This window comes from Leptodactylus fuscus, chromosome 11 (assembly GCF_031893055.1).
Source record: "Leptodactylus fuscus isolate aLepFus1 chromosome 11, aLepFus1.hap2, whole genome shotgun sequence".
Classification (NCBI taxonomy): domain Eukaryota; kingdom Metazoa; phylum Chordata; class Amphibia; order Anura; family Leptodactylidae; genus Leptodactylus; species Leptodactylus fuscus.
In genome coordinates, this window is record NC_134275.1 from 25,210,242 (window position 1) to 25,236,687 (window position 26,446).

The 26,446-nt window shown below is 43.3% G+C and overlaps 1 protein-coding gene across 1 annotated transcript in view; it reads left to right on the forward strand.

Annotated features, from left to right (window-relative positions):
- GABRA3 (gamma-aminobutyric acid type A receptor subunit alpha3) overlaps positions 1-26,446 on the forward strand; it is a 66,743-nt gene that overhangs the window by 12,057 nt on the left and 28,240 nt on the right. Inside the window, exons 2-6 of the mRNA XM_075259381.1 lie at positions 9,263-9,371; positions 17,044-17,165; positions 18,460-18,527; positions 21,279-21,499; positions 21,891-21,973. Coding sequence (XP_075115482.1) covers positions 9,283-9,371; positions 17,044-17,165; positions 18,460-18,527; positions 21,279-21,499; positions 21,891-21,973 — 583 coding nt within the window. The 5' untranslated portion in view covers positions 9,263-9,282. The remainder of the gene's footprint in view (positions 1-9,262; positions 9,372-17,043; positions 17,166-18,459; positions 18,528-21,278; positions 21,500-21,890; positions 21,974-26,446) is intronic.

A 26,446-nucleotide genomic window follows, 5' to 3' on the forward strand; every position in this document is an offset into this window, starting at 1 on the left:
GAGTGTGCTCTGAATGTTTTCAGTCTAGCTGAGGCTACTTTAAACTTACGAAAATGGCCGCACTTTCACCAGTATATCAGGCACAATGGGGTAGGTTTCAAAGAACCTTTGCACCAACAAGTTGAAAATGTGGGCCATGTGTGGACCGTGTTTGAGTCTGGCAAGCTCCAGATCTGCTACCAGGTTCCGGCCATTATCACATACGCAAAACCAAAACCACATTGCCATCGCATCGAGGATGACATCCCTAACCTCGGGGGAAGTGTGTTTTCTGTTGGCCAGGTGGATGAGCTTCAGCACGACCTACTGACGTCTCCACACCCCAGTGCTGAAGCACTTACAGGTCGCAGGTGTGGTCGAGGTTGCAGTGGAGGAGTAGGCTTTCAGAGAGGCCCTGACAGGAATTTTGGGCTGGGAGAGGAGATAGGCCACCACAGTGTTCACCCCGGGCCCATCGTCAACTACATTAACCCAGCCTGTCATTACAGAGAAGCAGTGTCCCTGACCACAGGCGCTTGTCCATGCGTCGATGGTCAAGTGGACCTTACAGCAAAGCGCTGAACTCAAGGCCCAACTAATATTAGGGGACATGTGCTGGCGCAAGGCGGGGACGGCACACCAACAGAGGTAGTGACAGCTAGGGGCATCATAGCAAGGTGCCGCAGCTGCTATCAGGTCACGGAAGGCCTGAGTCTCCACTAGCAGGAACACCAATATCTCCAGGGCCAGCAGTTTTGATATGAGCCCGTTGAAGGCTTGGGCATGTGGGTTGGTTGCACTGTACTTCTGCCTGCAATTAAATGCCTGGGAGATGAGGAGTTGCTGGGAAGAGGCGCATGATGGTGCAGGCGAGAGGAGCAGAGGCTGGAAAAGGTGCAGATGAGAGTGAACTCCCCAAAGTGTCATAGGCAGATGTTGAGGTGTCCAGGCTGGTGGACTGGCTCCAGCACTGGAAACTGTGGAAGAGTCAGGGTTGGCAATGCCGGCTGACGATTGTCCTGCATTTTCTCTATCCCACTGAGCCCAGGGCTTGCCTTACAAGTGACCACAACCACAAAATTGGAAGGAAATGGCGGATGCTCCAGTATTTGGGCATCAGGACACACAAAGTCGTCTGGTAGCTCATGGGATTCGGGAAGTGGTTCAACAGAGGGAGAGACAGTAAAGGACCCGAAAACAGATCCTGGGAGGGGGCAAGGGTGGGATGACTCTGCTGGGAAGATTGGGCATGTTGGAGGAAGGAGGGGCAGACTCTTGGCTATGAACACGACTGGAGGTAGTGGCTGACTGGATGGTGGAAAAGCAGCTGGAAGCATTATCCGCTAGCCATTGTGACACCTGTTCATGGTGCTTGGGCCTGGTCTGCATTGTACCCTGCACCCTGCTTAACGCAGCTTTCAAATCAGGAATTGTGATGAGAGCATGCTAATGTTTCTTTCGGTTTAAATTTATGTTTCTGTCCATATTAATGTAGAGGAAAGAAGGTTTTCCAATTATTTATACACTTTCATAGAGGTTCTAGTGAGTTTGTAAAGTGTCCAGTGGAAAGGATGGGATAGGATTTCGCATAAGTCTGCCATCCATGGGCACACATGGTTGAGAAACTGAGGGAGCTGACTTTGATGAACCCTTGGGTTTTGGATTTGGAACTCCTTCAAAGGTCTCTGCTGCTCACACATTCTGCTCAGCATAGGTCATATAGGGTTTCAGTGTGTGGTGACCTCGAAAAAACAGCCGGTGCTTCAGGCAGATGTAGGTGTTGCTGGAGTGTATTGAGGCTAGCAGCGGCTACTGTAGACTTGCCAAAGTGGGGCACAAGCGCCGCACTTTCACCACTAGCTTGAGAACATTGGGGTATGTTTTTAAAGACCGTTGCACCACTAAGTTGAAAACGTGGGCCAGGCATGGACCGTGTTGGAGACTGGCAAGCTCCAGAGCCGCTACCAGGTTCCAGCCATTATCACACACGAAAACATGTCTGGGCCCATGTGCAGCGGCGAAAACCACATTGCCGTCTCATCCAGGATGGCATCCCTCACCTCGGAGGCAGTGTGCAGTCTGTCCCCTAAGCTGATGAGCTTCAGCACGGCCTGCTGACGTCTCCCCACGCCAGTGTTGCAGCGTTTCCAGCTCGTAGCTGGGGTCGATTTAACGGCGGCAGAGGAGGAAGAGAAGTAGGAGGGTGAGTTTCAGCACTGCCAGGAATATTGGGCGGGGAGACAAGGCAGGCTGCCACAGTTTGTGACCCGGTCCCAGCCTCAACTACATTCACCTGGTGTGCCGTGATTGAGATGTATGGCCGCATGCACTTGTCCACGCCTCAGTGGTCAAGTGGAACTTTGTGCAAAGCGCGGAACTTAGGGCCTGCCTGATGTTACGGGACACGTGCTGGTGCAAGGCGTGGACGGCACACTGGGAGAAGTAGGGAGGGCATAGCGAGGTGCCGCAGTTGCCAGCAGGTCACAGAAGGCCTGAGTCTCCACAAGCCAGGAGGGCAACATCTCCTGGGCCAGCAGATTTAAGATGAGGCCGTTGAAGGCTTGGGCATGTGGGTGGGTTGCACTGTACTTCTGCGGGCAATGAAAGTCCTGGGAGATGGGGAGTTGCTGAGAAGAGGCGCATAATGGTGCAGGCAAAAGGAGCAGTGGCAGGAAAAGGAGAGAATGAGGGTGAACTCCCCAAAGTGTCAGAGGCATATGTGGAGGTGACCTAGCTGGTGATTTGGACTGCAGCGCCAGCACTGGCGTCACTGCTGGTCCACAACAACTAAATGACCCGGAGATGGCGGATGCTCCAGTGTTTGGGCATCAGGACACACAAAGTCATGTGGTAGCTCCTGGGATTGGTGAAGTGGTTGGACAGAGTGAGGGACAACACCTGTTCCTGGTGCTCGGTCCTGTTCAGTGTGGTACTCTGATTAACACAGCTATCAAGTCAGGGATTGTGATGAGCGCATGCTGTTTCTTTTGCTTAAAATTTGGGTTTCTGTCCATACAATTGGGAAGAAGGTTTCCAGGTATTTTTCCACTTTCCATAGAGGTTGTATTGAGTGTGGAAAGTATGTAGCAGATAGGCTGTGATAGTGGGGTAAAACTGTGATTTGGGCGTGTTGGATGCCCCCAGGCATGCTTCCCCTGCTGTCCCAGTTGCATTCCAGAAGTGTTGTCATAATTTGCTGTGGTGTCATAGTGGACTTGGTGACCCTCCTTAGTCGAATAGTGGTTTCCCCTGAGGGTCTATTTGAATCGAATATCGAATATTTCACTGTTCGCTCATCTCTAGTGTCATCCTATATGAACTTTTATTAAACCTTATTATTTAAATTCAAAATCCTCTACAAAAAATCTTCTTAACCTTCAACTAGACCTTTGCCAAAACACAACATCCTGCAAATTCATTATTTTATCAATTTCTGATTATGAAAAAGAGTAAACTTCAGAATCCCTCTATGATAATGACAACCATTTGTAATCAGGGCCGGATTAAAGATACTATGGGCCCTGGGGTGTTCAGAAATCTCAGCTCCCCTCACTTCACCCCTAAGATCTCTGTGACAGAATAATGTCTCATAGCGGCCCCAAATAATGTCCCATAGCAGCCCCAAAATGTGTTTGTATTTGTCCCTATTGTCCCACTAGAGTTGCCTTGATTTCTCATCCCTTCTCAAAACCTTTGGCTTGAACCGCACCATTGTTAGCATCCAATTCTTCCTTCCTAAATCCTCTTCTCAAACACTGAATGGACTTAAACAACAAGCTCCTTAAATAAGCTGTTGAAGCATCCTAGACCACCCCTAAGGACGATGAACCCTCATTACCCTAAAAGGAACTTGTATGTGCTAGGATGTCTTCATCATTCAGCAATCACAACAATAAGGACTTGCTTAAAATTATCCTCAACCTGTTTATCTTCTTACAAGTAATACTCTCAGATTTTTCAGGAGAACCCAAGACCCTCAGATTGCATCTCTCAATCTATTTTCCAAATCAGCAATTTTTTGTATTTAACCCTCTGTTTATATCAGCCAAACAATTAACCTCTTTCTGTATAGCCAACCCTCCAACCTCCACATCCTCTCTTCCACCTCTGTCACTCATCCTCTAATTTTCTCAGCGTCTTCCCAAAGGAAGTTTACAACGCCCTTGCTTTTGCAGCATCACTGTCTCGAAAATTTGCTGTAAAGTCAGAGAGGGAGCCTCGGAGGACATTTCCATAGCTTGCATCAAAGACAGTCCAGACTCAGATTGGTTACAAAAAACAGGCGGTGCACGCTGCCACAGAAATCATGTTGTTTCGCTGAACCATCCTTCAGGGATGACCAAACCAGACAAGACCAGCTCCCTTCCAGCTCAATCAAGTCACAAACAGTGCAGTTGCAACCTGTGAAATGGGCTAGGAGTGTATATGTGGTGGTACTTCATTGCAAGCTCCTCACCCAACAACTCACTTTCTAATATTATTGCTTACAGTTGATTACAGCTCTGCAGTTTATGTTGAGGCAGACAAGTTTCCAGATCAGGGCAACCCAAACCACAAAATGGTCTGCCATGATCCAGAGAAACTGCATGGGTAGTTCCCATTCCTGATAGGGGCTCTTTGTTAAGACAAGCGAGTGTAGAAGGAGAAAAGTTAGCGGTGAGCCAGGGTAGAACCTAAATGCACAAGGTACTAAGCACATTACAGGGCTGTGACAGTACGGGAGGCCCCACATGTTCCAGGGAGACAGGCTGCAGGATGAAGTGTGCCTAGCAACTGTGAATGGTACTCCATCCACTTCTATGAGGTGACTGGCTTTTTATTCATACCATTTTGAAAAAGGTATGATGTTTTTTATTTAAATTTTTCTGGGAGGGGAAACAGTGAAAAAATGGCGGCTTGGCTTAGTTTAATTTTCTTTTCCTACCACAAGATATTTTTATATGTTTGACCATTTTCAGACACAAGGATGCATAATTTGTTTGTCTTTGTTTATTTTTATTAGAAATATAGGGAAAGGGAGTGCAAAAAAATAGAAAAAAATCAGGGCACTCACCAGCCAGTAGTAAAATTCACCAAACTTTAATAATCTTCCATAAAAATAGGCACTTGAACAGCATTTACAGACGGGGGTATGGTAGATGGAATGTAGAAGAAATGAAGCGACGACCGTTTCGTGCTAAATGCACTTCATCAGGCTTCCCGATGCCAGATCATCTAGTTTGAGATCCAGTGATTTAGTGTATGTTCACACTCACAGAACGGTGCCGCTGCTTTTGAACTTTTTTGCATTTTATAGGGAAAGGGAGGTTATTGGAACTTTTTAGGTTTTTGTTAATATTTTTTTTTAAACTTTCATAATGCTCCCAACTGTCATGTAACAGGACGGCTCCCACGCGAGGGGATTGCGGGAACCATTCTGCACTAGTAAAGGTATAGGAGTGTGGGAACCTTCAGAGGGGATTCCAGGAATGATTTGTGCAGGCAGTGTGTGGCAAGCACACAGAGCCGATTATAGTCACTGGGGTCCGTGTGCTTTGACAACACATCGCTTCCAATTGCGATTGTATTCCGTCCGGGGGGTGTCCATGTGGACTCCTTCCGGACGGAATACAAGTGCTAGTGTGATCCAAACCTAAGAAAGTCTCCTTGTAGCCCAGAGCTTATAGACACCTGCTTGTAACCATTCTCCATGTCAGGAAAATGCGCCCCTATATAGTCTGATACTATTAGCAATGACTGGACACTGGCTATATGTATGAACACAGCCCTTTGATACCTAACGTTTTATTCCCTGCTGTTCTCCATCTACTCCCTTGACCTGGGCCATCTCATAGAATCTCATGGTTTTCAATACCATTGTTATGCCGATGACACCCAAATATACATCTCTGGACCAGACAATTACCTCTCTGTTGGCCAGAGTTCTATAATGTTTAGCGGTTCCTCTCCTCCCACTTTCTCAAACTCAATATGGAGAAAACGGAGTTCATCATCTTTACCCCATCCCGTATGGCCCCTCCACCTGACCCATCTATCAAAGTTAACGGAACCACACTTACCCGATGCCTTGGGATAACAGTGGACCCCGACCTATCATTTAAGTCACACATTCAAACCCTCAACACTTCCTGCTGCCTCCAGCTCAAGAACATCCATCGAATCCCCTCCTTCCTCACCCTTGAAACTACTAAGATGCTCGTCCAGGACCTCATAATCTCCTGCTTAGATTACTGCAACACCCTTATGCATGGACTCCCAGCTAACACGCTCGCCCCCCTCCAGTCCACCTTAAACTGTGCTGCTCGTTTAATTCACCTCACCCCCCAATCTTCATCGGCTGCTCCCCTCTGCCAGTCCCTCCACTGGCTACCTATAGCCCAGCGAATTGAGTTCAAGCTACTAACGCTAACATACAAAGCCATCCACAACCTGTCCCCTCCATATATCTCTGACCTAATCTCCCGCTACCTGCCCACACGTAACCTCAGATCCTCCAATGACCTCCTACTCTGCTCTACTCCCATCCACGCCTCACACAACCGTCTCCAAGATTTCTCCTGTGCATCCCCCATACTCTGGAATTACTTACCAAGACTCATAAGACTGACCCCCACAATCACAGGATTCAAGAAGGCCCTGAAGACTCCCCTATTCAGGAAGGCCTACAACCTCCAATAACACTATCACTGCACCCCCATCTGTACAGTCTCCCCCTCTCCTTCTGTCTCTATCTCCTTCCCCCATAGATTGTAAGCCCTTGTGGGCAGGGCCCTCTACCCCATTGTGCCAGCCGATCACTGTTAGTATTACATCTACCTGTATATTTAAAGCACCATGGAATTAATGGTGCTATATAAATAAACAATAATAATAATAATAATAATATTCTGTCAGTATTCTCTACTCCACTTTAGAAATTTAGCATTTGGTACTACACTGTGTTTTTGTTTTTTTATTGTTTGTTTGTTTTTTTACACACAATTGCCGTCCTCCTTACCCAATAACTCGGAGATGTATTTTTGAACGAATAAACATTCAGAAGCCACAGACACTACAGTAAGCCTTTGGCTTTGTAAAGATCACTTTTTAAGGAGTTGCTTAAATATTAAAAGCTTCAGATGATCCTCCCTAAGTTCTTTCAATGTCAGCAGCCGCATTTGTACATTGTAAAGGTTTAGTTTACATCAAACAGGTTGTACAAGAAGTAAATAATGTGAATGACAGCAAGCAGAGCTCTAGAGAACCTATAAGAATCAATACAGAAAGTAAATTGGAAACTTGTAGAATCTTTCACTATACAAACAATAATATTGGTATGAAAGTTGACAACCCCTTTAAACACTGATTTTATACCTCAAAATAGTTGAAGCCTGAAAAATAGACAGTAATCGTTGTTGTCAGAAATCCTCTAACTTTACACTTTACAGGGGTATTACAGACCAAAATATTTATCTCCTATCCGCTTGAAACATGATAAATATTAGATTAATGAGGGGATTACCAATTGCTAAACCAAGAGCTGTGTTTCTTTGCTGCCCTTCCTCCCAAAGTATATTTTGGGAGGAAGGGGAGGAAGGAAGCGAAAAGGAGCATTGCTCTTATAAATTTATGTACAAGTCCTCTTTAGAAATGTAACATCCTTACCAGTTCAGACTTTGGCCGCATGGTACGGTGCAGAAGGTGTTTCCACTTATGATCTCCTTCTCCTGTATCTCCAGCTGTATTCTGTTTTAGCACCGCAGAGAGTTTGTTGCAGTGTATCAGTCCAGCCTGTACTGAGTTCCCTCTGGATCGCTAAGAGTTAACGTTAGTTGTTCTATGATTGACAACTTACCTTCCAATCACGTCTGGGGTGGATTACGAGCTTCGCATATACAGTCCATTAGTCCACACATGGGTGCTGTTGCTATTAGTATCTTAGAGCGTGCCAGCATTTACTGTTTCTCTGATTATCTATAGTCTGACCTTTGCTTTTCCCTTTTAACTAGTTTTCTGTACTCTGATTTTGTACCTAGTTGCCCATCTGGTTCCGACCTCTTGGCTACTTTGACCACCCATCCTTGTTATTTGTCTTGTTGGTGGTCAGTGTTCACTTATTATAGGAAGGGATCGTTGCCCAGTTGTCCTCTACCGCTTAGGATACTTGAGGCAAATAAGTAGGGACTTCGGGTTAAGTGTAGCATTAGGGCTCATTTTTTGTCTCATCTGACCAATCTGGATGAGTCTGAGAGTGATTGGGAGAAGGTGCTGTGGTCAGATGAGATAAAAATTGAGCTCTTTGGCATTAACTCAACTCGCCGTGTTTGGAGGAAGAGAAATGCTGCGTCAGACTGATCAGTATACTTTCTCTCTGGACCCCTTTTTGTCAATTGCACAGCAGGGCCCCCCACTTATCATCTTGCACCATAGTCCAACTTCATGTTATAGAGAAGGAGGAGCTGAGAAGATTGAATCTTAAGATTTGTGGGAAAAGATTCAGTACTATCTGTTATTTATTGAAGTTTTTTATCTTTCAGTGTAGAGAAGTCAAGGAGGCAGTCCTATCATATGACTTTACATACAAGGATAACTGTCAACACTTCCTTGACTTCTCGACATAGAAAGAGCAGAAACTTCAATTAGTTAAACTGGATTTTATTTCACAAACCTATACATCAGTCTGTTCAGCTCCGCATGCTCTATAATCTGCTGTCTAATGGATTAGTTAAAAAACAGATACATTGTCTATTTTCTTGCTCTTGTTATGCTTTTTGAGCATGCGCAGAATAAAACGGACAGTAATAACGGATAGTATAACGGCCAACGATCCGTTACTGTCTGTTAGCCATAGACATTAAAGGGGTCTCCCCATCTCCTTGTTTCAGCAGTTTGAATTCTGTCTCTTCTTCTCACTTCCTGTTTGAATGGGACCCTGCAGTATCACAATACTTATGCAGATCAGATAATATGCACATACCTGTACAGAAAGTATTTTATTGGCTTTATCAGTAAACTGCACTTTTCCTATCTCACAGGTCTGTGGTAATGACAACGCTGTCTAAACAATGGGAGGAATAAGTTCACATAGCAGGCAAACAAAGCAGAATTTCTAAAGCAATATATTTAGGAAAAGTCTTCAATTGACATAAGCTACCAGTATAGATAGGATCCATCCATAGGTAGCTATAGCGGTTATAAGTATATTCTTTACTTATTGTGATTTTTTCATTTGTTTTGTAAAGAAAATGTTGAATAATTTGATGTTGGAATATTTGAGCATTATAAATATATTTTTACTTTCTAGGTCTTGTTGACAGCCCCCTCATGGCGCAGGGGCAGGAAGAGACATCTTTACTATCACTGGTTGCTCTAGGATTCCTTCTCCAGATGTGTCTACTGCCCCTAGGAAAAGGGTAAGACAAACATATTTGACTGTAAGATGTCTCTGACTGCATGTTCTGCTTACAGCCATGATGTGTGCAGTTAAAGTGCGATTGCACAAATAACTACAAAATGTGACTATTTTGCAGATATAATGTCCCCTGCCCTGTTTTTTTACAGTCATTGTACTGCACAATGCTTACGTATAATAGTGATTGGCAACAATTCTGACACTGTGTGATTTTTTTTTTTTTTTTTTTTTTTTTTTTTTACAAAAGAGAACAAACTATTTTTTAAAAAATAGCAAAGTACTAGAAGGGACATTTGGTCAGTGAGTATTAAACTAGAACTGCATCAGTCAGTTTATAAATAAAATGGCAGCAGTTTGTATGTATATTGGATAATTTAAAAAAAAACAAAAAAACCTTAAACTGTGATTTTGCTTTTTCAGATTAGCAGCCCGGGTCACCTTGTTCATTGGTTAAGAAATAAAATACCTTAAGTAATAAAGTTTTTTTTAGATTGCAGCAGGCTACAATACTGTGTACATAAGCAGCAACAGGAAAAAAACACTTCATAAATTAACTTTTTTTTCAGGTTAACACACTGTATTTTGAGTGAGCAGAACAGATAAAAAAAATTAAATAACGAGAGGTTTTTTTTCAGATTAGTGCTGGCTGTTAAACTGCATATTGGGTGAACAACAAAAAAAGATTAAATTAGAATTTTTTTTGTGATTTGCGAAGGCTCTAAGATTTTATATATGAGCAGCAACAAAAAAAAATGCTGAACAAGTGAATATTTTTTCAGATTAACAATCCGTCATGCTGTGTGAGCAGTAAAAAAAAAAACATTAAATAACAAGAGTATTTTTTCATATTAGCTCAGGCTGTTAGGGTGCATTCACACTTTGGATACGCTACTGATTCTGAACGTTAAACCACATTCAGAATCAGCGTGTATAAAGCAGATCCCATTCATTACAATGGGAGTCGGCATACGAGCGCTCCCCATTGAAATGAATGGGCTGCTTTTTTCTCTATGGGCCCCTTCACACGGTGTAAGCACTCGGCTCATTCTGAGCCGTACACGCGAGCGCTTCTAACTTCCCATTCACTTCAATGGGAGCGCTCATAGAGAAAAAAGCAGCCCATTCATTTCAATGGGGAGCGCTCGTATGCCGACTCCCATTGAAATTAATGGGATCTGCTTTATACTCGCTGATTCTGAACGTGTTTTAACGTTCAGAATCAGTAGCGTATCCGAAGTGAGAATGCACCCTTAGGCTGTATATTTGGTGAAAACAGGAAAAAAAGCATTTTTTTTGTTTAGACTTGCACAGATGGAATCAGTAATTTCTATGTATTTAATGAAAAAAATCTAAACTCTTACCCCTCAAAAATCAAAAAGCAAAAAAAAGCAGAACTGACAGCAGCACAGATATGCTCCCTCACTTCTATCTATTGCTTTCAATTATGAGCTTTTCAGAACTGATTGCGCTGTATGATGCATTGACATGAAACACTGACCCTTCTCTAGTTCCACCATTACTGTAATATCTTGTGTTCAAGCCCACAGCACCTTATATAATGTATATGACTATGACATAAGCCCTGTAGGTGTCCACCTTCCTCTATTGGCTGAGAGACAGTCAGCTGATATCAGGCGGTGCTAGAATGTCACACAGTGACTTATACACATGTATCTCTTCTGTATTTCATGCTCAATAGATGTGGCGGTGGCAACTTTAGTTTATCTGAGATGAATCAGCTTTTATTCGGTTTCGTTAAAAAACAGTTTTAAATATTTGGGTCAAATCTGGTTTGTGGTTGAATTGTTTTGCTCATCTATAGCTACAAGGAATCCTTAAATAATTCTTTAAATGTTAGGTAGTCTCAAAATCATTAGAAGGAACTTACAGAGGTGGTTGGACCAGGTGGCATTACAAAAAAAAAAGACACGGGTGGACCCAGTGACACTGTATTGACTTCTGGTCACTCCTGTGGTCACAACAAGCGCACGACCTCACTTAAAAGACATCCTCTTTTAAAAGGAACCGTATCAATTTGCAGTGACAAAAACTTAAAGCAGACATTGCTTTCTGCCAGATCACCATTAACCTCAGCGGTGGTCATGCCAACTTTGGCTGCGGCATGTCCACATTACGACACCAAATTATGGAACCTTGTTGTTCATATTGCAGTAATAGAGCTCATATACAACAATCTTTTGCCCAAAACTGACCAACTTATTACATGTCCACTCGGTTCAGAGAGTCTATGGCCAATTCTTACGTTCCTCTACTGAATGTAGAGAGCTTACATGGTTTGAGCTCATGATCATCACCAGGGGTAAACCTGCCTGTTTCGCTGCCCGAGGCGGACGACAGAAAGCCCCCACCCGGGAGGAGGGGGTGGAGCGGAGGGGGCAGGGCGGAGAGAAGGGGGCGGGGCTGAGCGAAGGGGTGGGGCCTAGCGGCGTTAGCAGGCAGAGAGCAGGCACGGAGAAGACCTGCTCTCTGCCTGAGCGTGAGGCGAGGCCGCTGGAGCAGCGCTGCTCCAGCGACCTCCCCAATCCACCACTCCTTGTCAGCCAGCTTGTCCTGGACTGGCTTAGGTAAGCAAAAATGCCACCCTCCCTAGGACCCTGGCATAGCGCCGCCTGAAGCGGTCGCTTCAGGTCGCCTCATGGGAGGTGCGGCGCTGATCATCACGCATACACAGAATTACTCCTTGTGGATAATCCATCAAGGCCTGCTTACCTCCTCTCTTGGGAAATGGCGCTGAGGTTGCAACTCTTGGCTAAGTAGAGATGTTTCATTCTCTTAAACTCCCATCAAAAGAGGACCGGAGGAAACAGAAAGGATCACCGCGCTTCAGTCCAACGTGAACAACTAGTATTCTTTATTGATATCAAAAGAAACACAACGCGTTTCGGGCATGCTACCCTTTTTCAAGTGTATAAACTGTCCTTTGCCGAGCTGGATGCTTACCATTATGGTAAGCATCCAGCTCGGCAAAAGACAGTTTATACACTTGAAAAAGGGCAGCATGCCCGAAACGCATTGTGTTTCTTTCGATATCAATAAAGAATACTAGTTGTTCACGTTGGACTGAAGTGCGGTGATCCTTTCTGTTTCCTCCGGTCCTCTTTTGACGTTTACTGACACCAAGGGTGGCACGGATCCTGCAGCTGTACTACTTGGGGTAGGACACCCCCTATGAAGTGGTCCACAGGCACATTGAATGGTTGTAATTTCAACCACTAAAGGTGAGGAGCTCTTACACTCACTTTTCAATTTTTCCAACGGTATTTCACCATATGCAGCTCGGTGCTGTTCTTTGTTTCTTTACTTAAACTCCCATGATTTTTCAAAGTGCATCAAACTTCAGGAGAGCCACTACAAATTATTGGCACACTGGTATAGAATATTAGAAGCCCTCCAGAATGCAACCTGCTGGCACTGTATGGCTTCTCTAGGCACCTTTTTTTCACATTTGGTGGCAGTGCCCCTTAAATACAACCTTATTGGTTAGATATCGAACTCAATCTTAACAACATATGTCACAATCTTAACAACAAAAAAAATCACTATGCCTTTTTTGGCTTTTACCTTACCAACCCCCTGACTTCACTTCATCTAAGAAGTCTTTAGCTACCCACCTATTAGCAGCAGCAAAATCACTAATCGTGCTGATCCAACAGTCTGTGACTAGGCACACAAAGTCACTCCAATCTACTGTGTGGAGGAGCCAACCAACCAATTTACACAAATATGGTCCCCCTGGCAACAGCATAGAGAATCCCTTATGTGACCTTTTACAAATGTCTGATTTCTCCATCCCTGTATCCAGCTCCTAATCTCCGTATCCTGCTTGCTACCTCCCTCACCCTCTCCCTCTTCCTTGCTGTGTTACTCACTAAGGCCATCTTTCACTTTCCCTTCCAATCCCTACCTACATCCACACTTCTCTCCTAGAATCCTCATCAAACTTTCTCTTTTATTTCCTTTCCCCTTCTTTATCCAAAACCTGAATTATCCAAAACCTGAATAACTAGTATAAAGAGATGCTATACTGGTGGTAAAGTATAAGCGCCACACCCCAAACCCTTTTTCCATCCTCCCCACAACTTAGTTAAATGTTTACCAACCATAATGTGACTATGTACCATATTGTTAATTGATATCATATCAATTGATTTGATAAAAAGAAAAGTTAAGTGGTCTCAAAAATTCCCATAATTGATTTCACCCCTGGTCATATAAGGGTTAACATTACTTTTTCTATGTATATGGAAATTTACAGTCCCAAATTTCAGAGATATCACTATTTACTGTTAGTAAGGTCAAAGCATTTCCGATCTTTATTTTATATGTTAAATATAAGGATGTTACGTAATTGCCATGATCTGCATAAATATTCAGCACACATATCTCTTGTCATTGGGTCTTCCCTGATCCACTTTCATAAGAAAGGAAAAGAACTATGTATTGTAGAACTATAGAAATCAGTGATTCTTAACAAAATATTTCTGGCATATGATGTGACAGAATTGCTTGATAGTTTGTACATTTTACGCATCTGCCATCTGAGTGTTTGTTTGGACTTGGCATAATCTAACTCAATGGATGACAGTTGTCTGGCACCAACGCTGACAACAAAATCTGCAAAAAATGGAAAGAAAGAAAGAAAATGTAATTTATCCGTTACAGAATTGACACAAAACAAATGATCTTAGCATTGTAGTGTTTAAAGCAACCTTCAAAGGTATAGGCATACCTGGTGCCCCATTCATTGTACAGTAAGCATACCTGGTGCCCCATTCATTGTACAGTAAGTATCTGGTGCCCCATTCATTGTACAGTAATCATACCCGGTGCCTTATTCGTTGTACAGTAAAAATACCCGGTGCCTCATTCATTGTACAGTAAGTACTTGGTGCCCCTTTCATTGCACAGTAAGCATACCTGGTGCCCCATTCATTGTACAGTAAGCATACCCGGTGCCTCATTCATTGTACAGTAAGAATACCTGGTGCCCCATTCATTGTACAGTAAGTACCTGGTGGCCCATTCATTGTACTGTAAGCATACCTGGTGCCCCATTCATTGTACAATAAGAATGCCTGGTGCCCCATTCATTGAACTGTAAGAATATCTGGTGCCCCATTTATTGTACAATAAGAATACCTGGTGCCCCATTCATTGTACTGTAAGCATACCTGGTGCCCCATTCATTGTACAGTAAGTACCTGGTGGCCCATTCATTGTACTGTCAGCATACCTGGTGCCCCATTCATTGTACAATAAGAATACCTGGTGCCCCATTCATTGTACTGTAAGCATACCTGGTGCCCCATTCATTGTACAGTAAGTACCTGGTGGCCCATTCATTGTACTGTAAGCATACCTGGTGCCCCATTCATTGTACAATAAGAATACCTGGTGCCCCATTCATTGTACTGTAAGCATACCTGGTGCCCCATTCATTGTACAGTAAGAATACCTGGTGGCCCATTCATTGTACAATAAGAATGCCTGGTGCCCCATTCATTGTACTGTAAGCATGCCTGGTGCCCCATTCATTGTACTGTAAGAATACCTGATGCCCCATTCATTGTACTGTAAGAATACCTGGTGCCCCATTCATTGTACTGTAAACATACCTGGTGCCCCATTCATTGTACTGTAAACATACCTGGTGCCCCATTCATTGTACTGTAAGAATACCTGGTGCCCCATTCATTGTACTGTAAACATACCTGGTGGCCCATTCATTGTACTGTAAGCATACCTGGTGCCCCGTTCATTATACAGTAAGAATATCTGCTGCCCCATTCATTGTACAATACATATACCTGGTGCCCCATTCATTGTACAATAAGAATAACTGGTGCCCCATTCATTGAATTGTAAGCATACTCCTAGTATTTTTCTCCTATCTGCTATTCTGAGTTTATGTGTGTCTCCTTCTGTAATATATTAGGCTGGTTTTACACGGCCGTAATGTAAGTCGGTAAATGGTCCTTAATTGAGGGTTTTCAATTGCGGACCATTTGCGGACACATTATATTCAATGTGGCCTCTTATACCACTGGATATTTTATCCGTGGTGTGGCAGGCCACAACAGTGATCCGCAATTTATAGCACATGTCCATAATGGCGAATTGTGGCACTGCACGGACTCGCCCATAGAACTCTATGGGAGAGTTCGGCAGGACACGGACATCTGCGGAGTCTATGTTGCCAATCAGCAACTAGTGTACATTCAATATGGTCGTGTAAGACCAGCCTTACTGTTATTATCCTGTATCCATATTATCAGGCTTTTTCTATGTATATGGAAATTTACAGTCCCAAATTTCAGAGATATCACTATTTACTGTTAGTAAGGTCAAAGCATTTCCGATCTTTATTTTATATGTTAAATATAAGGATGTTACGTAATTGCCATGATCTGCATAAATATTCAGCACACATATCTCTTGTCATTGGGTCTTCCCTGATCCACTTTCATAAGAAAGGAAAAGAACTATGTATTGTAGAACTATAGAAATCAGTGATTCTTAACAAAATATTTCTGGCATATGATGTGACAGAATTGCTTGATAGTTTGTACATTTTACGCATCTGCCATCTGAGTGTTTGTTTGGACTTGGCATAATCTAACTCAATGGATGACAGTTGGTCCCATGGTTGGACTATTAAAGGATTATCTTATCTTATCTCTTATCTTAATAGCAAGAAGTTATGGGGGAAAGCCAGAAACTGCCCCTCCTCTCTCTTCATCTTTAAGTGGGCTGCCCCCTCCATGCATCACATTGACAACTCAGCTAACTTCCAACTGTGTGATGCTGCCACCTGCTGGACACACTAGTTATATCTTTCCTCAAACTGAGATAATTACTAAAGGTTTACGAAACTGGCCCCCTGCCCTCTGTGCAGCTGACCTGGCTGTACTGGTGGTATGTCTGCCTCGATGTAATTTATAAAGAGAATGTAACCCTCGGTCACCTTGGCCGAATGCAGCGGAACCCCCTTGAGCGCACGCGGGTTTTCGGTGGCCCATATTCGACAGTTCTGTGTGTTGACCGTTCCATTCAGGTAAAAATGCGCTTTGTCGCTCCACAGGATATTCCATGGCCAATTGATATCCACTTCTACTCTGGCCAGAAACATTAATGCAAATGTCATGCGGGTGTCATTGTCATGAGGAAGTAGTTGGTGATGATTTTTAGGGTTAGTTTTTTTTTGTTTTTTTTTTCCCCGCTTCCCCATGCCGTGATTAGCACACATACAAATTTTCAGGCAATTCCGTCATTTGGGTCAGCCTGCACACGACTCCAAACACCTGAGGTTATTTTATGGCCACCCTGTAGATGTGATGAAGATGGAACTTAACTTATGATATGCCGCTAGAAAGCTGACAATGCGCTGAATTCATACCAGCTTTCCTGGTACGCAATATGGTACATATTGGTTACACCTATGTGAAAGTGAGCTTAGTTAATGAATCCTGAAATGGATCTTATATGTAACTAATTCTTTAATTAATGCATTTTATTATCTGCTTTTTATAGTTTTCCACCAATTTCTATTAAACTCTAGTAACCGTGATGACAATAGTGTCATATACTGTCATTTCATAGTTCTGTAAATCTGCAATGAAGCTTTAATTGTCCTTTTATGGTTTCTTGCACAGGTTGTCACCTAAACATGCTCCAGAAGTTGTTGATGACAGCAAGGACAATATCACTTTATTCACCAGGATCCTGGACCGACTTCTTGATGGATATGACAACAGGTTAAGGCCAGGACTAGGAGGTAAGGATTTTTACTATTAGTAGGTGTAAATAATGGAAATAAGACTCGGTTCAACCAGCAGAATGGTGCCAACTAGGTCCTATATGCCTTTTTATTATACTATGGACTACATCATTCTCCCTAGAAACCCTCTAACTGAGCTCTTACTAGAGAAAGGCCATGCACATTGGTATTGTGAGATAATTTGAGATTGCAGAGATAAAGCATTTACTAAATGAGGTGGATGGTCACTTCAAATGGCTGTATCCTTGGTTTTATACCACTTTGAAAAATGGTTCTGGTAAGAAAACTTGGTTCATGTTGTAAATAAAATCACATTCCCGACTGTTTTTAACTAATGATATCTCAGCTAGTACTTAATCTCAGTTTTCTTAGGATACCAGAAACATTTTTCTAGGTGGTATAAAACCAAAGACAGCTCAGCTGGTTCCGACCACCTTGGCTAACTGACCACCCGTTTGTTGTTGTTTGCCTTGTCTGCATTCTGTGTTCTCACTCGCCTCATAGGAAGGGACTGTCGTCCAGTTGTCCTCTACCACTAGAGTAGTTGAGGCAAATAGGCAGGGACTAGGGGTGGGTTCATTATTAGGACTCACTGTCTCTGTCATTCCCTTTCTTTCCAGGCTCCAGCAGCAATTACTAGGGAATTGCTCATCTAGCAATTCCCTAACACTATTATTATGCCATTGGGTCTCTTCAGACTACAGAATATAAGTAGAGGTACAGAAACGTAATAAACAGATATAACCACATTCCTTCCGTCTGGCCTCTTTTGGTCTCTGGAGTGAAGTCAAGTGCCCTGTGGGACTGCAGAGTCCCGTGATTGGGCCTCAGCAGTTACATGAAGCACGCTGATGTCATAACCCTTCAGCACAAATGCACCTTGTGACCACTGATGTCCACTCACAGGCCTCATTGGTCCCCTAAGGTGCGTGATTTCACCCAGGAGAATGGAAGAAGACACCAAGGAATCTCAGGGAAGGTGAGGCAAGGAAAGTATCAGTATATTTATGTATTTAGTATTGGATTGTTTGTATGAAGGATCCCGCCAACAACATTAACAACTACACTCCGGAGTCAGGGGGACAGTTGAATTGTTGAAGAAAACAATGCACAATGAGTCTGTATAAACTGGCTGACGGTCAGCAAAAAGCGGTCGATCATGCCAAACATTGATATTTTTGGCAGACCCCTGGCTGAAAATGTCCAACATCATTGATCTGCTTTTCATAAATTTGCAGTTGTTCTCTTATTTTGAAATGTATTGAAATAGTTCTGTCTGTGTTTCTTTTAGATTCAGTGACAGAGGTTAAGACAGAAATATATGTCACTAGTTTTGGTCCAGTTTCTGACACAGATATGGTAAGAATTTTTAATCTATTTATACTTTAGCATTCATAGGATGCAATTTATTGAGGTGTTGCATGTTATAGAGCAAGTTGCAATGCTAGAATATTTTTTTTCTTGGATGTATACTGTGGTCCCTCAATGTACAGTGGCCTTAGGATACAATATTTTCAACATACTATGGTCTTTTCTGGACCACTATAACAAGCTTGGTTGAAGGTTCCAATAACTCACTGTATTAGTGAAGTGCAGACATGGACTGGCTGCCTCGTAGCGCCTCCCTACAGTATAGTGCAGTACTACATGTACCTCTCTTTACCTGTGCCAGAATGAGCTAGTCCTTTGGATAACAGTTGAGAGAACTTTTTTGGGTGCATTGTATATACTTTTTAGGACCCTGAATAAGCTGCATCATAAAAACTGATTTGCTGCTTTTAGAAATTTCTATATCTATAATATTTATATTACAAGTCTTCTTTAATCTCCATTTTTTCATTTTTTTCGTGACAACTTTTGGGTCTTCAGAATCAATTTCTAGTTCTCCATAGAGTTACAGTGGTTTCGACTTAAAATAATTGACTGAAATCCCATTAATATTGCCACTTGAGGGACCTGCATTGATCCCTTCTTAGTTTGCAGAGCATAACAGGTTGCCTTTTCTGTGGGCACTCTACCTCTTTGTTAACCCACTCAGTTCTACTCCTGATGCTTGTACATAGAGCGGGGTTGGCCATGGTGCATCAGAGGAGAACCTGTGGAACAGGATTTCCAGGTCACTGCTATGCTCTGCAACTCCAAGAATGGGGGCAAGGGAGGATCTGCCTCTATATCAGTAAGTAAGCTAATCCAGTGCAGGTGTTAGGATAGCAGATTCAGTTCAGAACCAAAGTGAGAACCAGTACTAGATACACCGATTTAAATGGTCAACACAGCGCCATGTGTCCAACACCCCTTGGGCCACACCAACTCCAATCCCACAATGGTATTCACCAGAGTCCCAGATGGTGGGGATGGACTTGGCTGCACTGCTGGGCGGAGCGGCATGGGTCAGTAACAGGAGCGGTAGTGAAGTACAAAACATTGTTCGGGAAGCAGAGGTCTAGAGGCAAGCCACCACAGTACAAAATCAGGAGGCAAATGCATGGTTAAAGGTCAAAGCAAGGGATCAAAAACAGAGGCAATCAGATAACAGGAGAACGCTTACTACCAGGACATGAGGCTCAACTGAATAGCCAGTGGCGGTCCATGGCCAGAGCTCTCCTTAAATAGGCTTTGGCCCACCGCTGGGCCGAAACCGGAAGTCCCCCGTCCGGTTCAGGAGGAGACTGGAAACCACCGCACATCACTGCGGAGGTTCCGGCCTGCCTCCCGAGACCTGGAAACTGGGACTCTGGAGCACAGCGAGGATAGAGCTAACAAATTTCACACAGCACTGCGAAGGCTCTGTGTCACATTCGTGTCTGAGTCCAAACCCAGATTCCGGACTTCAGATTGCACCGCTAAGGAAACAGGGGAAGGAGACTATCCCTGGCACTACGGTGGCTAGCTAGGCCCTGCCTACGGGTGGTGGTCAGCTGCCCCCAAGCTAGCCTTGGCCCCGACAACTCCTGGCTCTCTAGCACGAAGACCTAGCCGACAGATAGGTCAAGAGCTGCAAGAGAGCTAGGGACTGGGGATTCTAAGGTGGTGACCCCTACAGAAATCAAGGTGCAGCTGCAGACAAACAGGACGGGATGTGCTGGACAACGGACATACAGCACAACACAATACAAAACAAGAGAAATGAGGAGAGGGACAGTGGAGAGGTGAGGAAAGGGTAAACACAGAACTGGGGCAAAATAAAGACCAGATGGTGCCAAGCAAACAGAAATGAAGGACAGGGCAGAGTAGAAGTGTGGAGGGACAAACCAACCTCACACACAAACAACACTCAAACTCCTTCCTAGACAGTTGCAGCACAAGCAAAACACTCTTCCTCCCAGGGCCACAAATTTTAGGTTGGGGCCACAAAAACCAGCAACTAGTGGAGCTGCCCTCATCTTTATAAAGGCCCCAGAATCCTCCCATAGGTTGATGGCAAATAATTAACACCTGAGGTTCAATTCCTGGAACCTCAAGTATGGACTGACACCAAATACCAGGACTGACACCAAATACCAAAACCGATGGTCCAGTGGCAAAGAAACCCCAGCAGAACACAGGGGCCTAGATCAAATCCCCAACCGACACACACACCAAAATACAAATAATAAGGTCATGACACTCTGGCCCCACCTGCAACAGCAGGCAATGCATTGGTCAGCTTTTTAGTTCTCTGCATATCCCCTTTAATGGTTACAATAGGGTGTAACAGCTTGATGGTTGCCCTTACACAATGTTGGCGAATCTTGAACAGTTGTTCAGTTACAGAAACAGTCTTTTGAGGGGAGCCCTGAAGGACTACACAACACCAAAATCCATTGTGCCTAATGTGGCTGACAGGTCTTGTCTGAACCTTCCTCGCTGCTATTAGTGTAAGTGATCAAAAACTTACATTTACTCCAAAATGACACCAAAGAAATCCATAAATTGTTCAAAAAAAAAAAAAATCAAATAGCTTTATGGATAGAAAAACAAAAATATTGGAGATGTTTGAATGCAGCAACACACTATAAATGTGGCTATAAATAAAGTGTTCTTATTGTGCAAAAGTATAAAAATCATTGGAGACATAGGAGATTTGTGTTATTGGATTCACCTTCATATCTTAATATCTTTCTTTTACAGGAATATACAATAGATGTGTTCTTTAGACAGAGTTGGCTGGATGAGAGATTGAAATTTGATGGACCAATAAAAACTCTACCCCTGAATAACTTGTTGGCAAGCAAGATTTGGACTCCAGACACCTTCTTCCATAATGGAAAGAAATCTGTGGCACACAATATGACTACACCCAACAAGCTGCTGAGGCTTACATACAATGGGACCCTGCTGTACACCATGAGGTGATATGTTTTCTATATACTACAGTGCAGATAATCAGTTTGTATTTCCTATCTATGTATAATATATATATATATATATATATATATATATATATATATATATATATATATTATATATATATATATATTTATATATACACTGTATATATATATTTGTATGGACCTTCATCTGAATAAAAACATTGAAATGAATAAGTAAATACGTATGTTGTCTGAAAGCAATGCAGACATTATATGTATCTGAAACATATGCATGAGAATAAGGCCTAAATGTTCTAAAATTGGCATACCTTGCCCCCAAAAGTCTGGGTATATTAGAAAGTGATAAATAGAAGAATAAACTTGAAATAATGAAGTTAAATTATACAATTTTTTTTTTAATTGTTTCAAGGCTTACAATTCATGCCGAATGCACTATGCACCTTGAAGATTTCCCCATGGATGTTCATGCTTGTCCACTAAAATTTGGAAGCTGTGAGTATTTTCATATTTGTACTTTCGCCACATTATACAATTTGGATAAATAGACTTTGTAGCAATGGAAGTAGCAATATAGTAAAACCTAAAACCAAAGTAAAACAATATTAAAGCCACCCTTGAACCTGAATCTCAAATTTAAGAGAACCTTTCACCACCTCTCCAACTCATTGCAATAGATGCCACTCCACTGATTCCGGCACAATTGGAATTTTGCTCCCGCTATTTCTCAGTAATGATTTCTGTTACTTTCAGGACCATTATACTCTGTCAGGTGAGCAGTTTTGGGCTGGAGCAGAAAGGAGTCACCTACCCGATAGCAGAGAACACAATTGTACTGAAACTAACAGCAAAGACAAGGCCTTATTCACTAGGGAATAGGGACGACATGACAGGGGGGAGGCCTGCCCACCCGCCCCTTTTGGTAGTGTTTCGGGTTGGTGTTTGCAGGGTTTTAGTGGGGTGTGAGGCTTTGTGGTCAGGTAAAAGGACCTCATCAGTGGTATGGGGATTCTGGGGTGGGGTGTGAAGGCCTCTAATGTCCTCTAGTTGGGCTAGGGTCCTTTAGGGGAGAGGCTTCACTTTGTTCAAGGGTACTCGAGGTGGTGTGTCATGCGTCTGGGTACTTGGGGGGCGGAGTTTTCCGCCATTGGTTGTGATCTTTAGTAGGTTGCACTTTAAGTTAGTATAGGTAGGGTATTTAATATTTTGTTGTATTGTGTTTGATGTATGTTAAGGTGCGGCCTGTTATGGCGGTCGACTTGTGATACATGTTGATTGTTTTGTTACTATGTTTAATAAATCGGTCTGTACAGGCCAAATTTAAATCGAATACAGGTGTCCTAGTCTTTATTATTTGAGGGGGTTGGGGTTGTGTTCCCAGGTAGGTAGTTAACTCGGAGGGAAACTTATTCCTCCTCCCCGAGTCATGTTTGCTAGGGAATGGTGAGGGCTAGAGAAAATATTTCCAAAGAGTAGAGCAACACCTATTGAAAAATGTAAAGAATTGGTGTTTGAGGAGGTGGTGAAAGGTTCTCTTTAGGTCGGATCCCACGTGGCGTAAACGCTGCAATTTGATGTTCACATACAGTTTAAGTCAGGCAGAAAAAAAATCAGTTTCCAGTCTCGTAACACACTTTTCCTAAGACATTTTTATTTATTTATTTTATTTTGTCTAGCATACAGGATTCTGTTTCTAAAAATTTGGTTTGTTAAGCACTTTTTTTTGCAAAAACACACTTAAAAACGTGGTCCTAGTTTTCAGCAATTAGAGTGTGTGTGTGGGGGCGTAACAGGGTCATTATACTGATTTTGAGCATAATACGGGGCCATTATACTGTGTTAATGTATAATAACGTGGGGAATTATACTGTGTTGGGACATAATTAGAGATGAGCGAGTACTGTTCGGATCAGCCGATCCGAACAGCACGCACGCATTGAAATGAATGGACGTAGCCGGCACGCGGGGGGTTAAGCGGCCAGCCGGCGTCAAAGCGGAAGTACCAGGTGCTTCCATTCATTTCAATGCGTGCGTGTTGTTCGGATCGGCTGATCCGAACAGTACTCGCTCATCTCTAGACATAATAAGGGGGTCATTATACTGTGTAGGGGGTATAAGGGAGCCATTATACTGCACAGGGCCACTGTGGGACATGAGACTATGTGGCCTTTTCTTTTGCATGATACATGATAAAATATGCACAATTAAAGAGGACCTTTCATGTCCTCGGGCTCCTGTGGTTTTATATACCGCTAGATAGCCAACAGTGTGCTGAATTCAGCGCACTGTCGACTTTTCTGTTATGTGCCTCAGTGCAAGAGATATTGGTGCCCTTACCGATATCTCTTCACCGTCAGAAGGGTGTTCAGTGTGACAGTCTAGCCGGGCTGTGAGGAACGTCCCTCCTAATAGTACTGTCCATAGCGCTGTACTGTCAGAGGAGGCATTCCTTACCACCCAGGAATGACGGTGAGCAGTGAAGAAGATCCCCCAGTACTAGTCTATGGACAAGTACTGTCTGGAGGAGGGCGTGCGGTAAGGAGCATCATTCCTGGGCGGTAAGGAATGCCCCATCTGACAGTATAGTGCTATGTACAGTAGAAGTGTTCCTCACAGCCCAGCTAGACTGTCAGGAATGGTTTTATATTGGTATATAAAACCGGATATGTCCAAGGACATGAAAGGTCCTCTTTAATATCCCACAGGTTGTATGGGCAGACTCCACACAAAATTAGCTGAGACTACAGGTTTACAAAATTAGTTCCCAAATAATGCTGGGGACACACAGTATTGTTAGCAGGCTAGCTGCTGCAAACTCGCCATCAGTTCACCTGGTGCCATCTACAGTTGCATCACTGTGCATGAGATTTCTACAAGTTTCATCTACATGCTGCAACTAAAGCCAAAGCAGTGTGAAATCCACAAAATATCAAATACAGCCTCAGGTCCCATACACAGTTTTCAAACATCCCAATGCAGTAGTCCTACAGTGATTCTAGCAGATATACTACAGCGAGAAGCATTCCCGGTGTTCATCTGTGGTGGCTTTTACAGTAACACACCACGGCCACATGGGTTGCATCCTAAAGTTGCCCACCAAGGCTCTGCTGTCCAGGGCGGACACAAACGTATAGCTTGGTATACTGTTCCATCAAGCATGACACGTGAGCTTAATGAGCACATAACAAGGCTAATTGATAAATGACATGAACTTACAGTGGGACATACGTGTATTTGTGTGCCCAGAAGTGTTTTATAGATCTTCACAAGTAGCGACTCGTGGGGGGACCATTGAACAGAGGGTGCACACGGATGCTTTGTTAAAGGTTCACATGTCCTTCTAGCTCATGCAGCATGCTAGATGAAAGCACTGAAAAACAGGTTTTCCTTCACCAGGATGTTTGCCTTTCAGAATGAAGAAAACATTTTGGTGTAATTTGCACCAAAAAACATCTAGTATGCTCTGCGCTACATTTATCAAGTGTCTTAGCCACTTTTTAGACATTTTTCTGAATTTATCAAAAAAGGGCATGCCTTCTTTGGAAATGGGCATTGCCAAAATTGCACTTCTGTGCTCCAAAAATGTAACAAGAACTTTTAAGCCAACTAATAAGAGGTGTAAACTTAGACTTGACTGTCTAAGGCAGGGGCAGATTTTGGCACAGAGAGTGACGCGGAGAGCCGCATCACTCTTGGCTCAAAACCCGCCTGCCATGACTGTCGCGGTTGCTGCTTCCCCCTCCAGAATCGGCTTAAATGAATGGGCCGACTCCGGAGGTTGCTGCCACCAGGTGGACATGTTGAGCCACGGAATCCGCCTGAAGAAAGGGCAGCTCACAGTCTCCATAGACCACCATTGTGAGGGGGCACATTATGACGTGGATTACGCACCATAATGCGCCCCCTCTGTGCCCATGTAAACAGGCCCTAATACTGTCTGTTTATCCATGGCTGGCTCCAGGTTTGTGAGTGACCTTTGACGACAGAGCCTCGGTGGGCCCATTTTTGTAGCAACTCATGAGCACCACAGTAAAAAAACACCCAACATATGGTGTCTTTTGCTGAGACAGACCTACTGGAGTGGACTGCAATACAGTCTATTCCGTATAAGTAGATAGAACCTGTTCATGTGAACAAGATATAAAGAAGAATTTTAGGCGGACCTTTCTTTATTGTCTGCCATTGCGCCTCTCTATCTCTGATTAGGCCCTAATGAATGGGTGTAATCAGTGGAGAGTCTCAAGATGCGGCCTCAGACAATGAATCGGCTGCAGAATCCATGGCAAGATCTAGATGCTTATTTTTTTGTTCAGTGTTCTGAACAAATCTCTGACTCCCTTTGAATACAATGGTAGGAAGAATGAGAACAGAGTCAGTCGCTGATTTTGAGGAGAAATCTGACGCAAGATGAGAATCAGATTCGGCTGTGTGAACGGGGCCTGATACTTTTAACAGTGCAAAAATAGTTTTATCTATATACTGTATATTCTTTTAACCCCTTAGAGACACAGCCCAAAAGTGCGTTAAGGACCAGGCCTCTTTTTTCAAATCTGACATGTGTTACTTTAAATGGTAATAACTTTGAGACACCTTAATAGAGATGAGTGAGTACTGTTCGGATCAGCCGATCCGAACAGCACGCTCGCATAGAAATGAATGGACGTAGCTGGCACGCGGGGGGGGGGGGGGGTTAAGCGGCCGTCCGCCGTCCAAGCGGAAGTACCAGGTGCATCCATTCATTTCTATGGAGCGTGCTGTTCGGATCGGCTGATCCGAACAGTACTCGCTCATCTCTACACCTTAACTTACACAAGTGATTTTGGGATTGTTTTCTCGTAACACGTTATACTTCATGTTAGTGGTAAACACTAATCAATATTTTTGTATTTATTTATAAAAAAAAAAGGAAATTTGGAAAAAATTGCAATTTTCAAAATGTGAAATTCTCTGTTTTTCAGGCAGTTATAT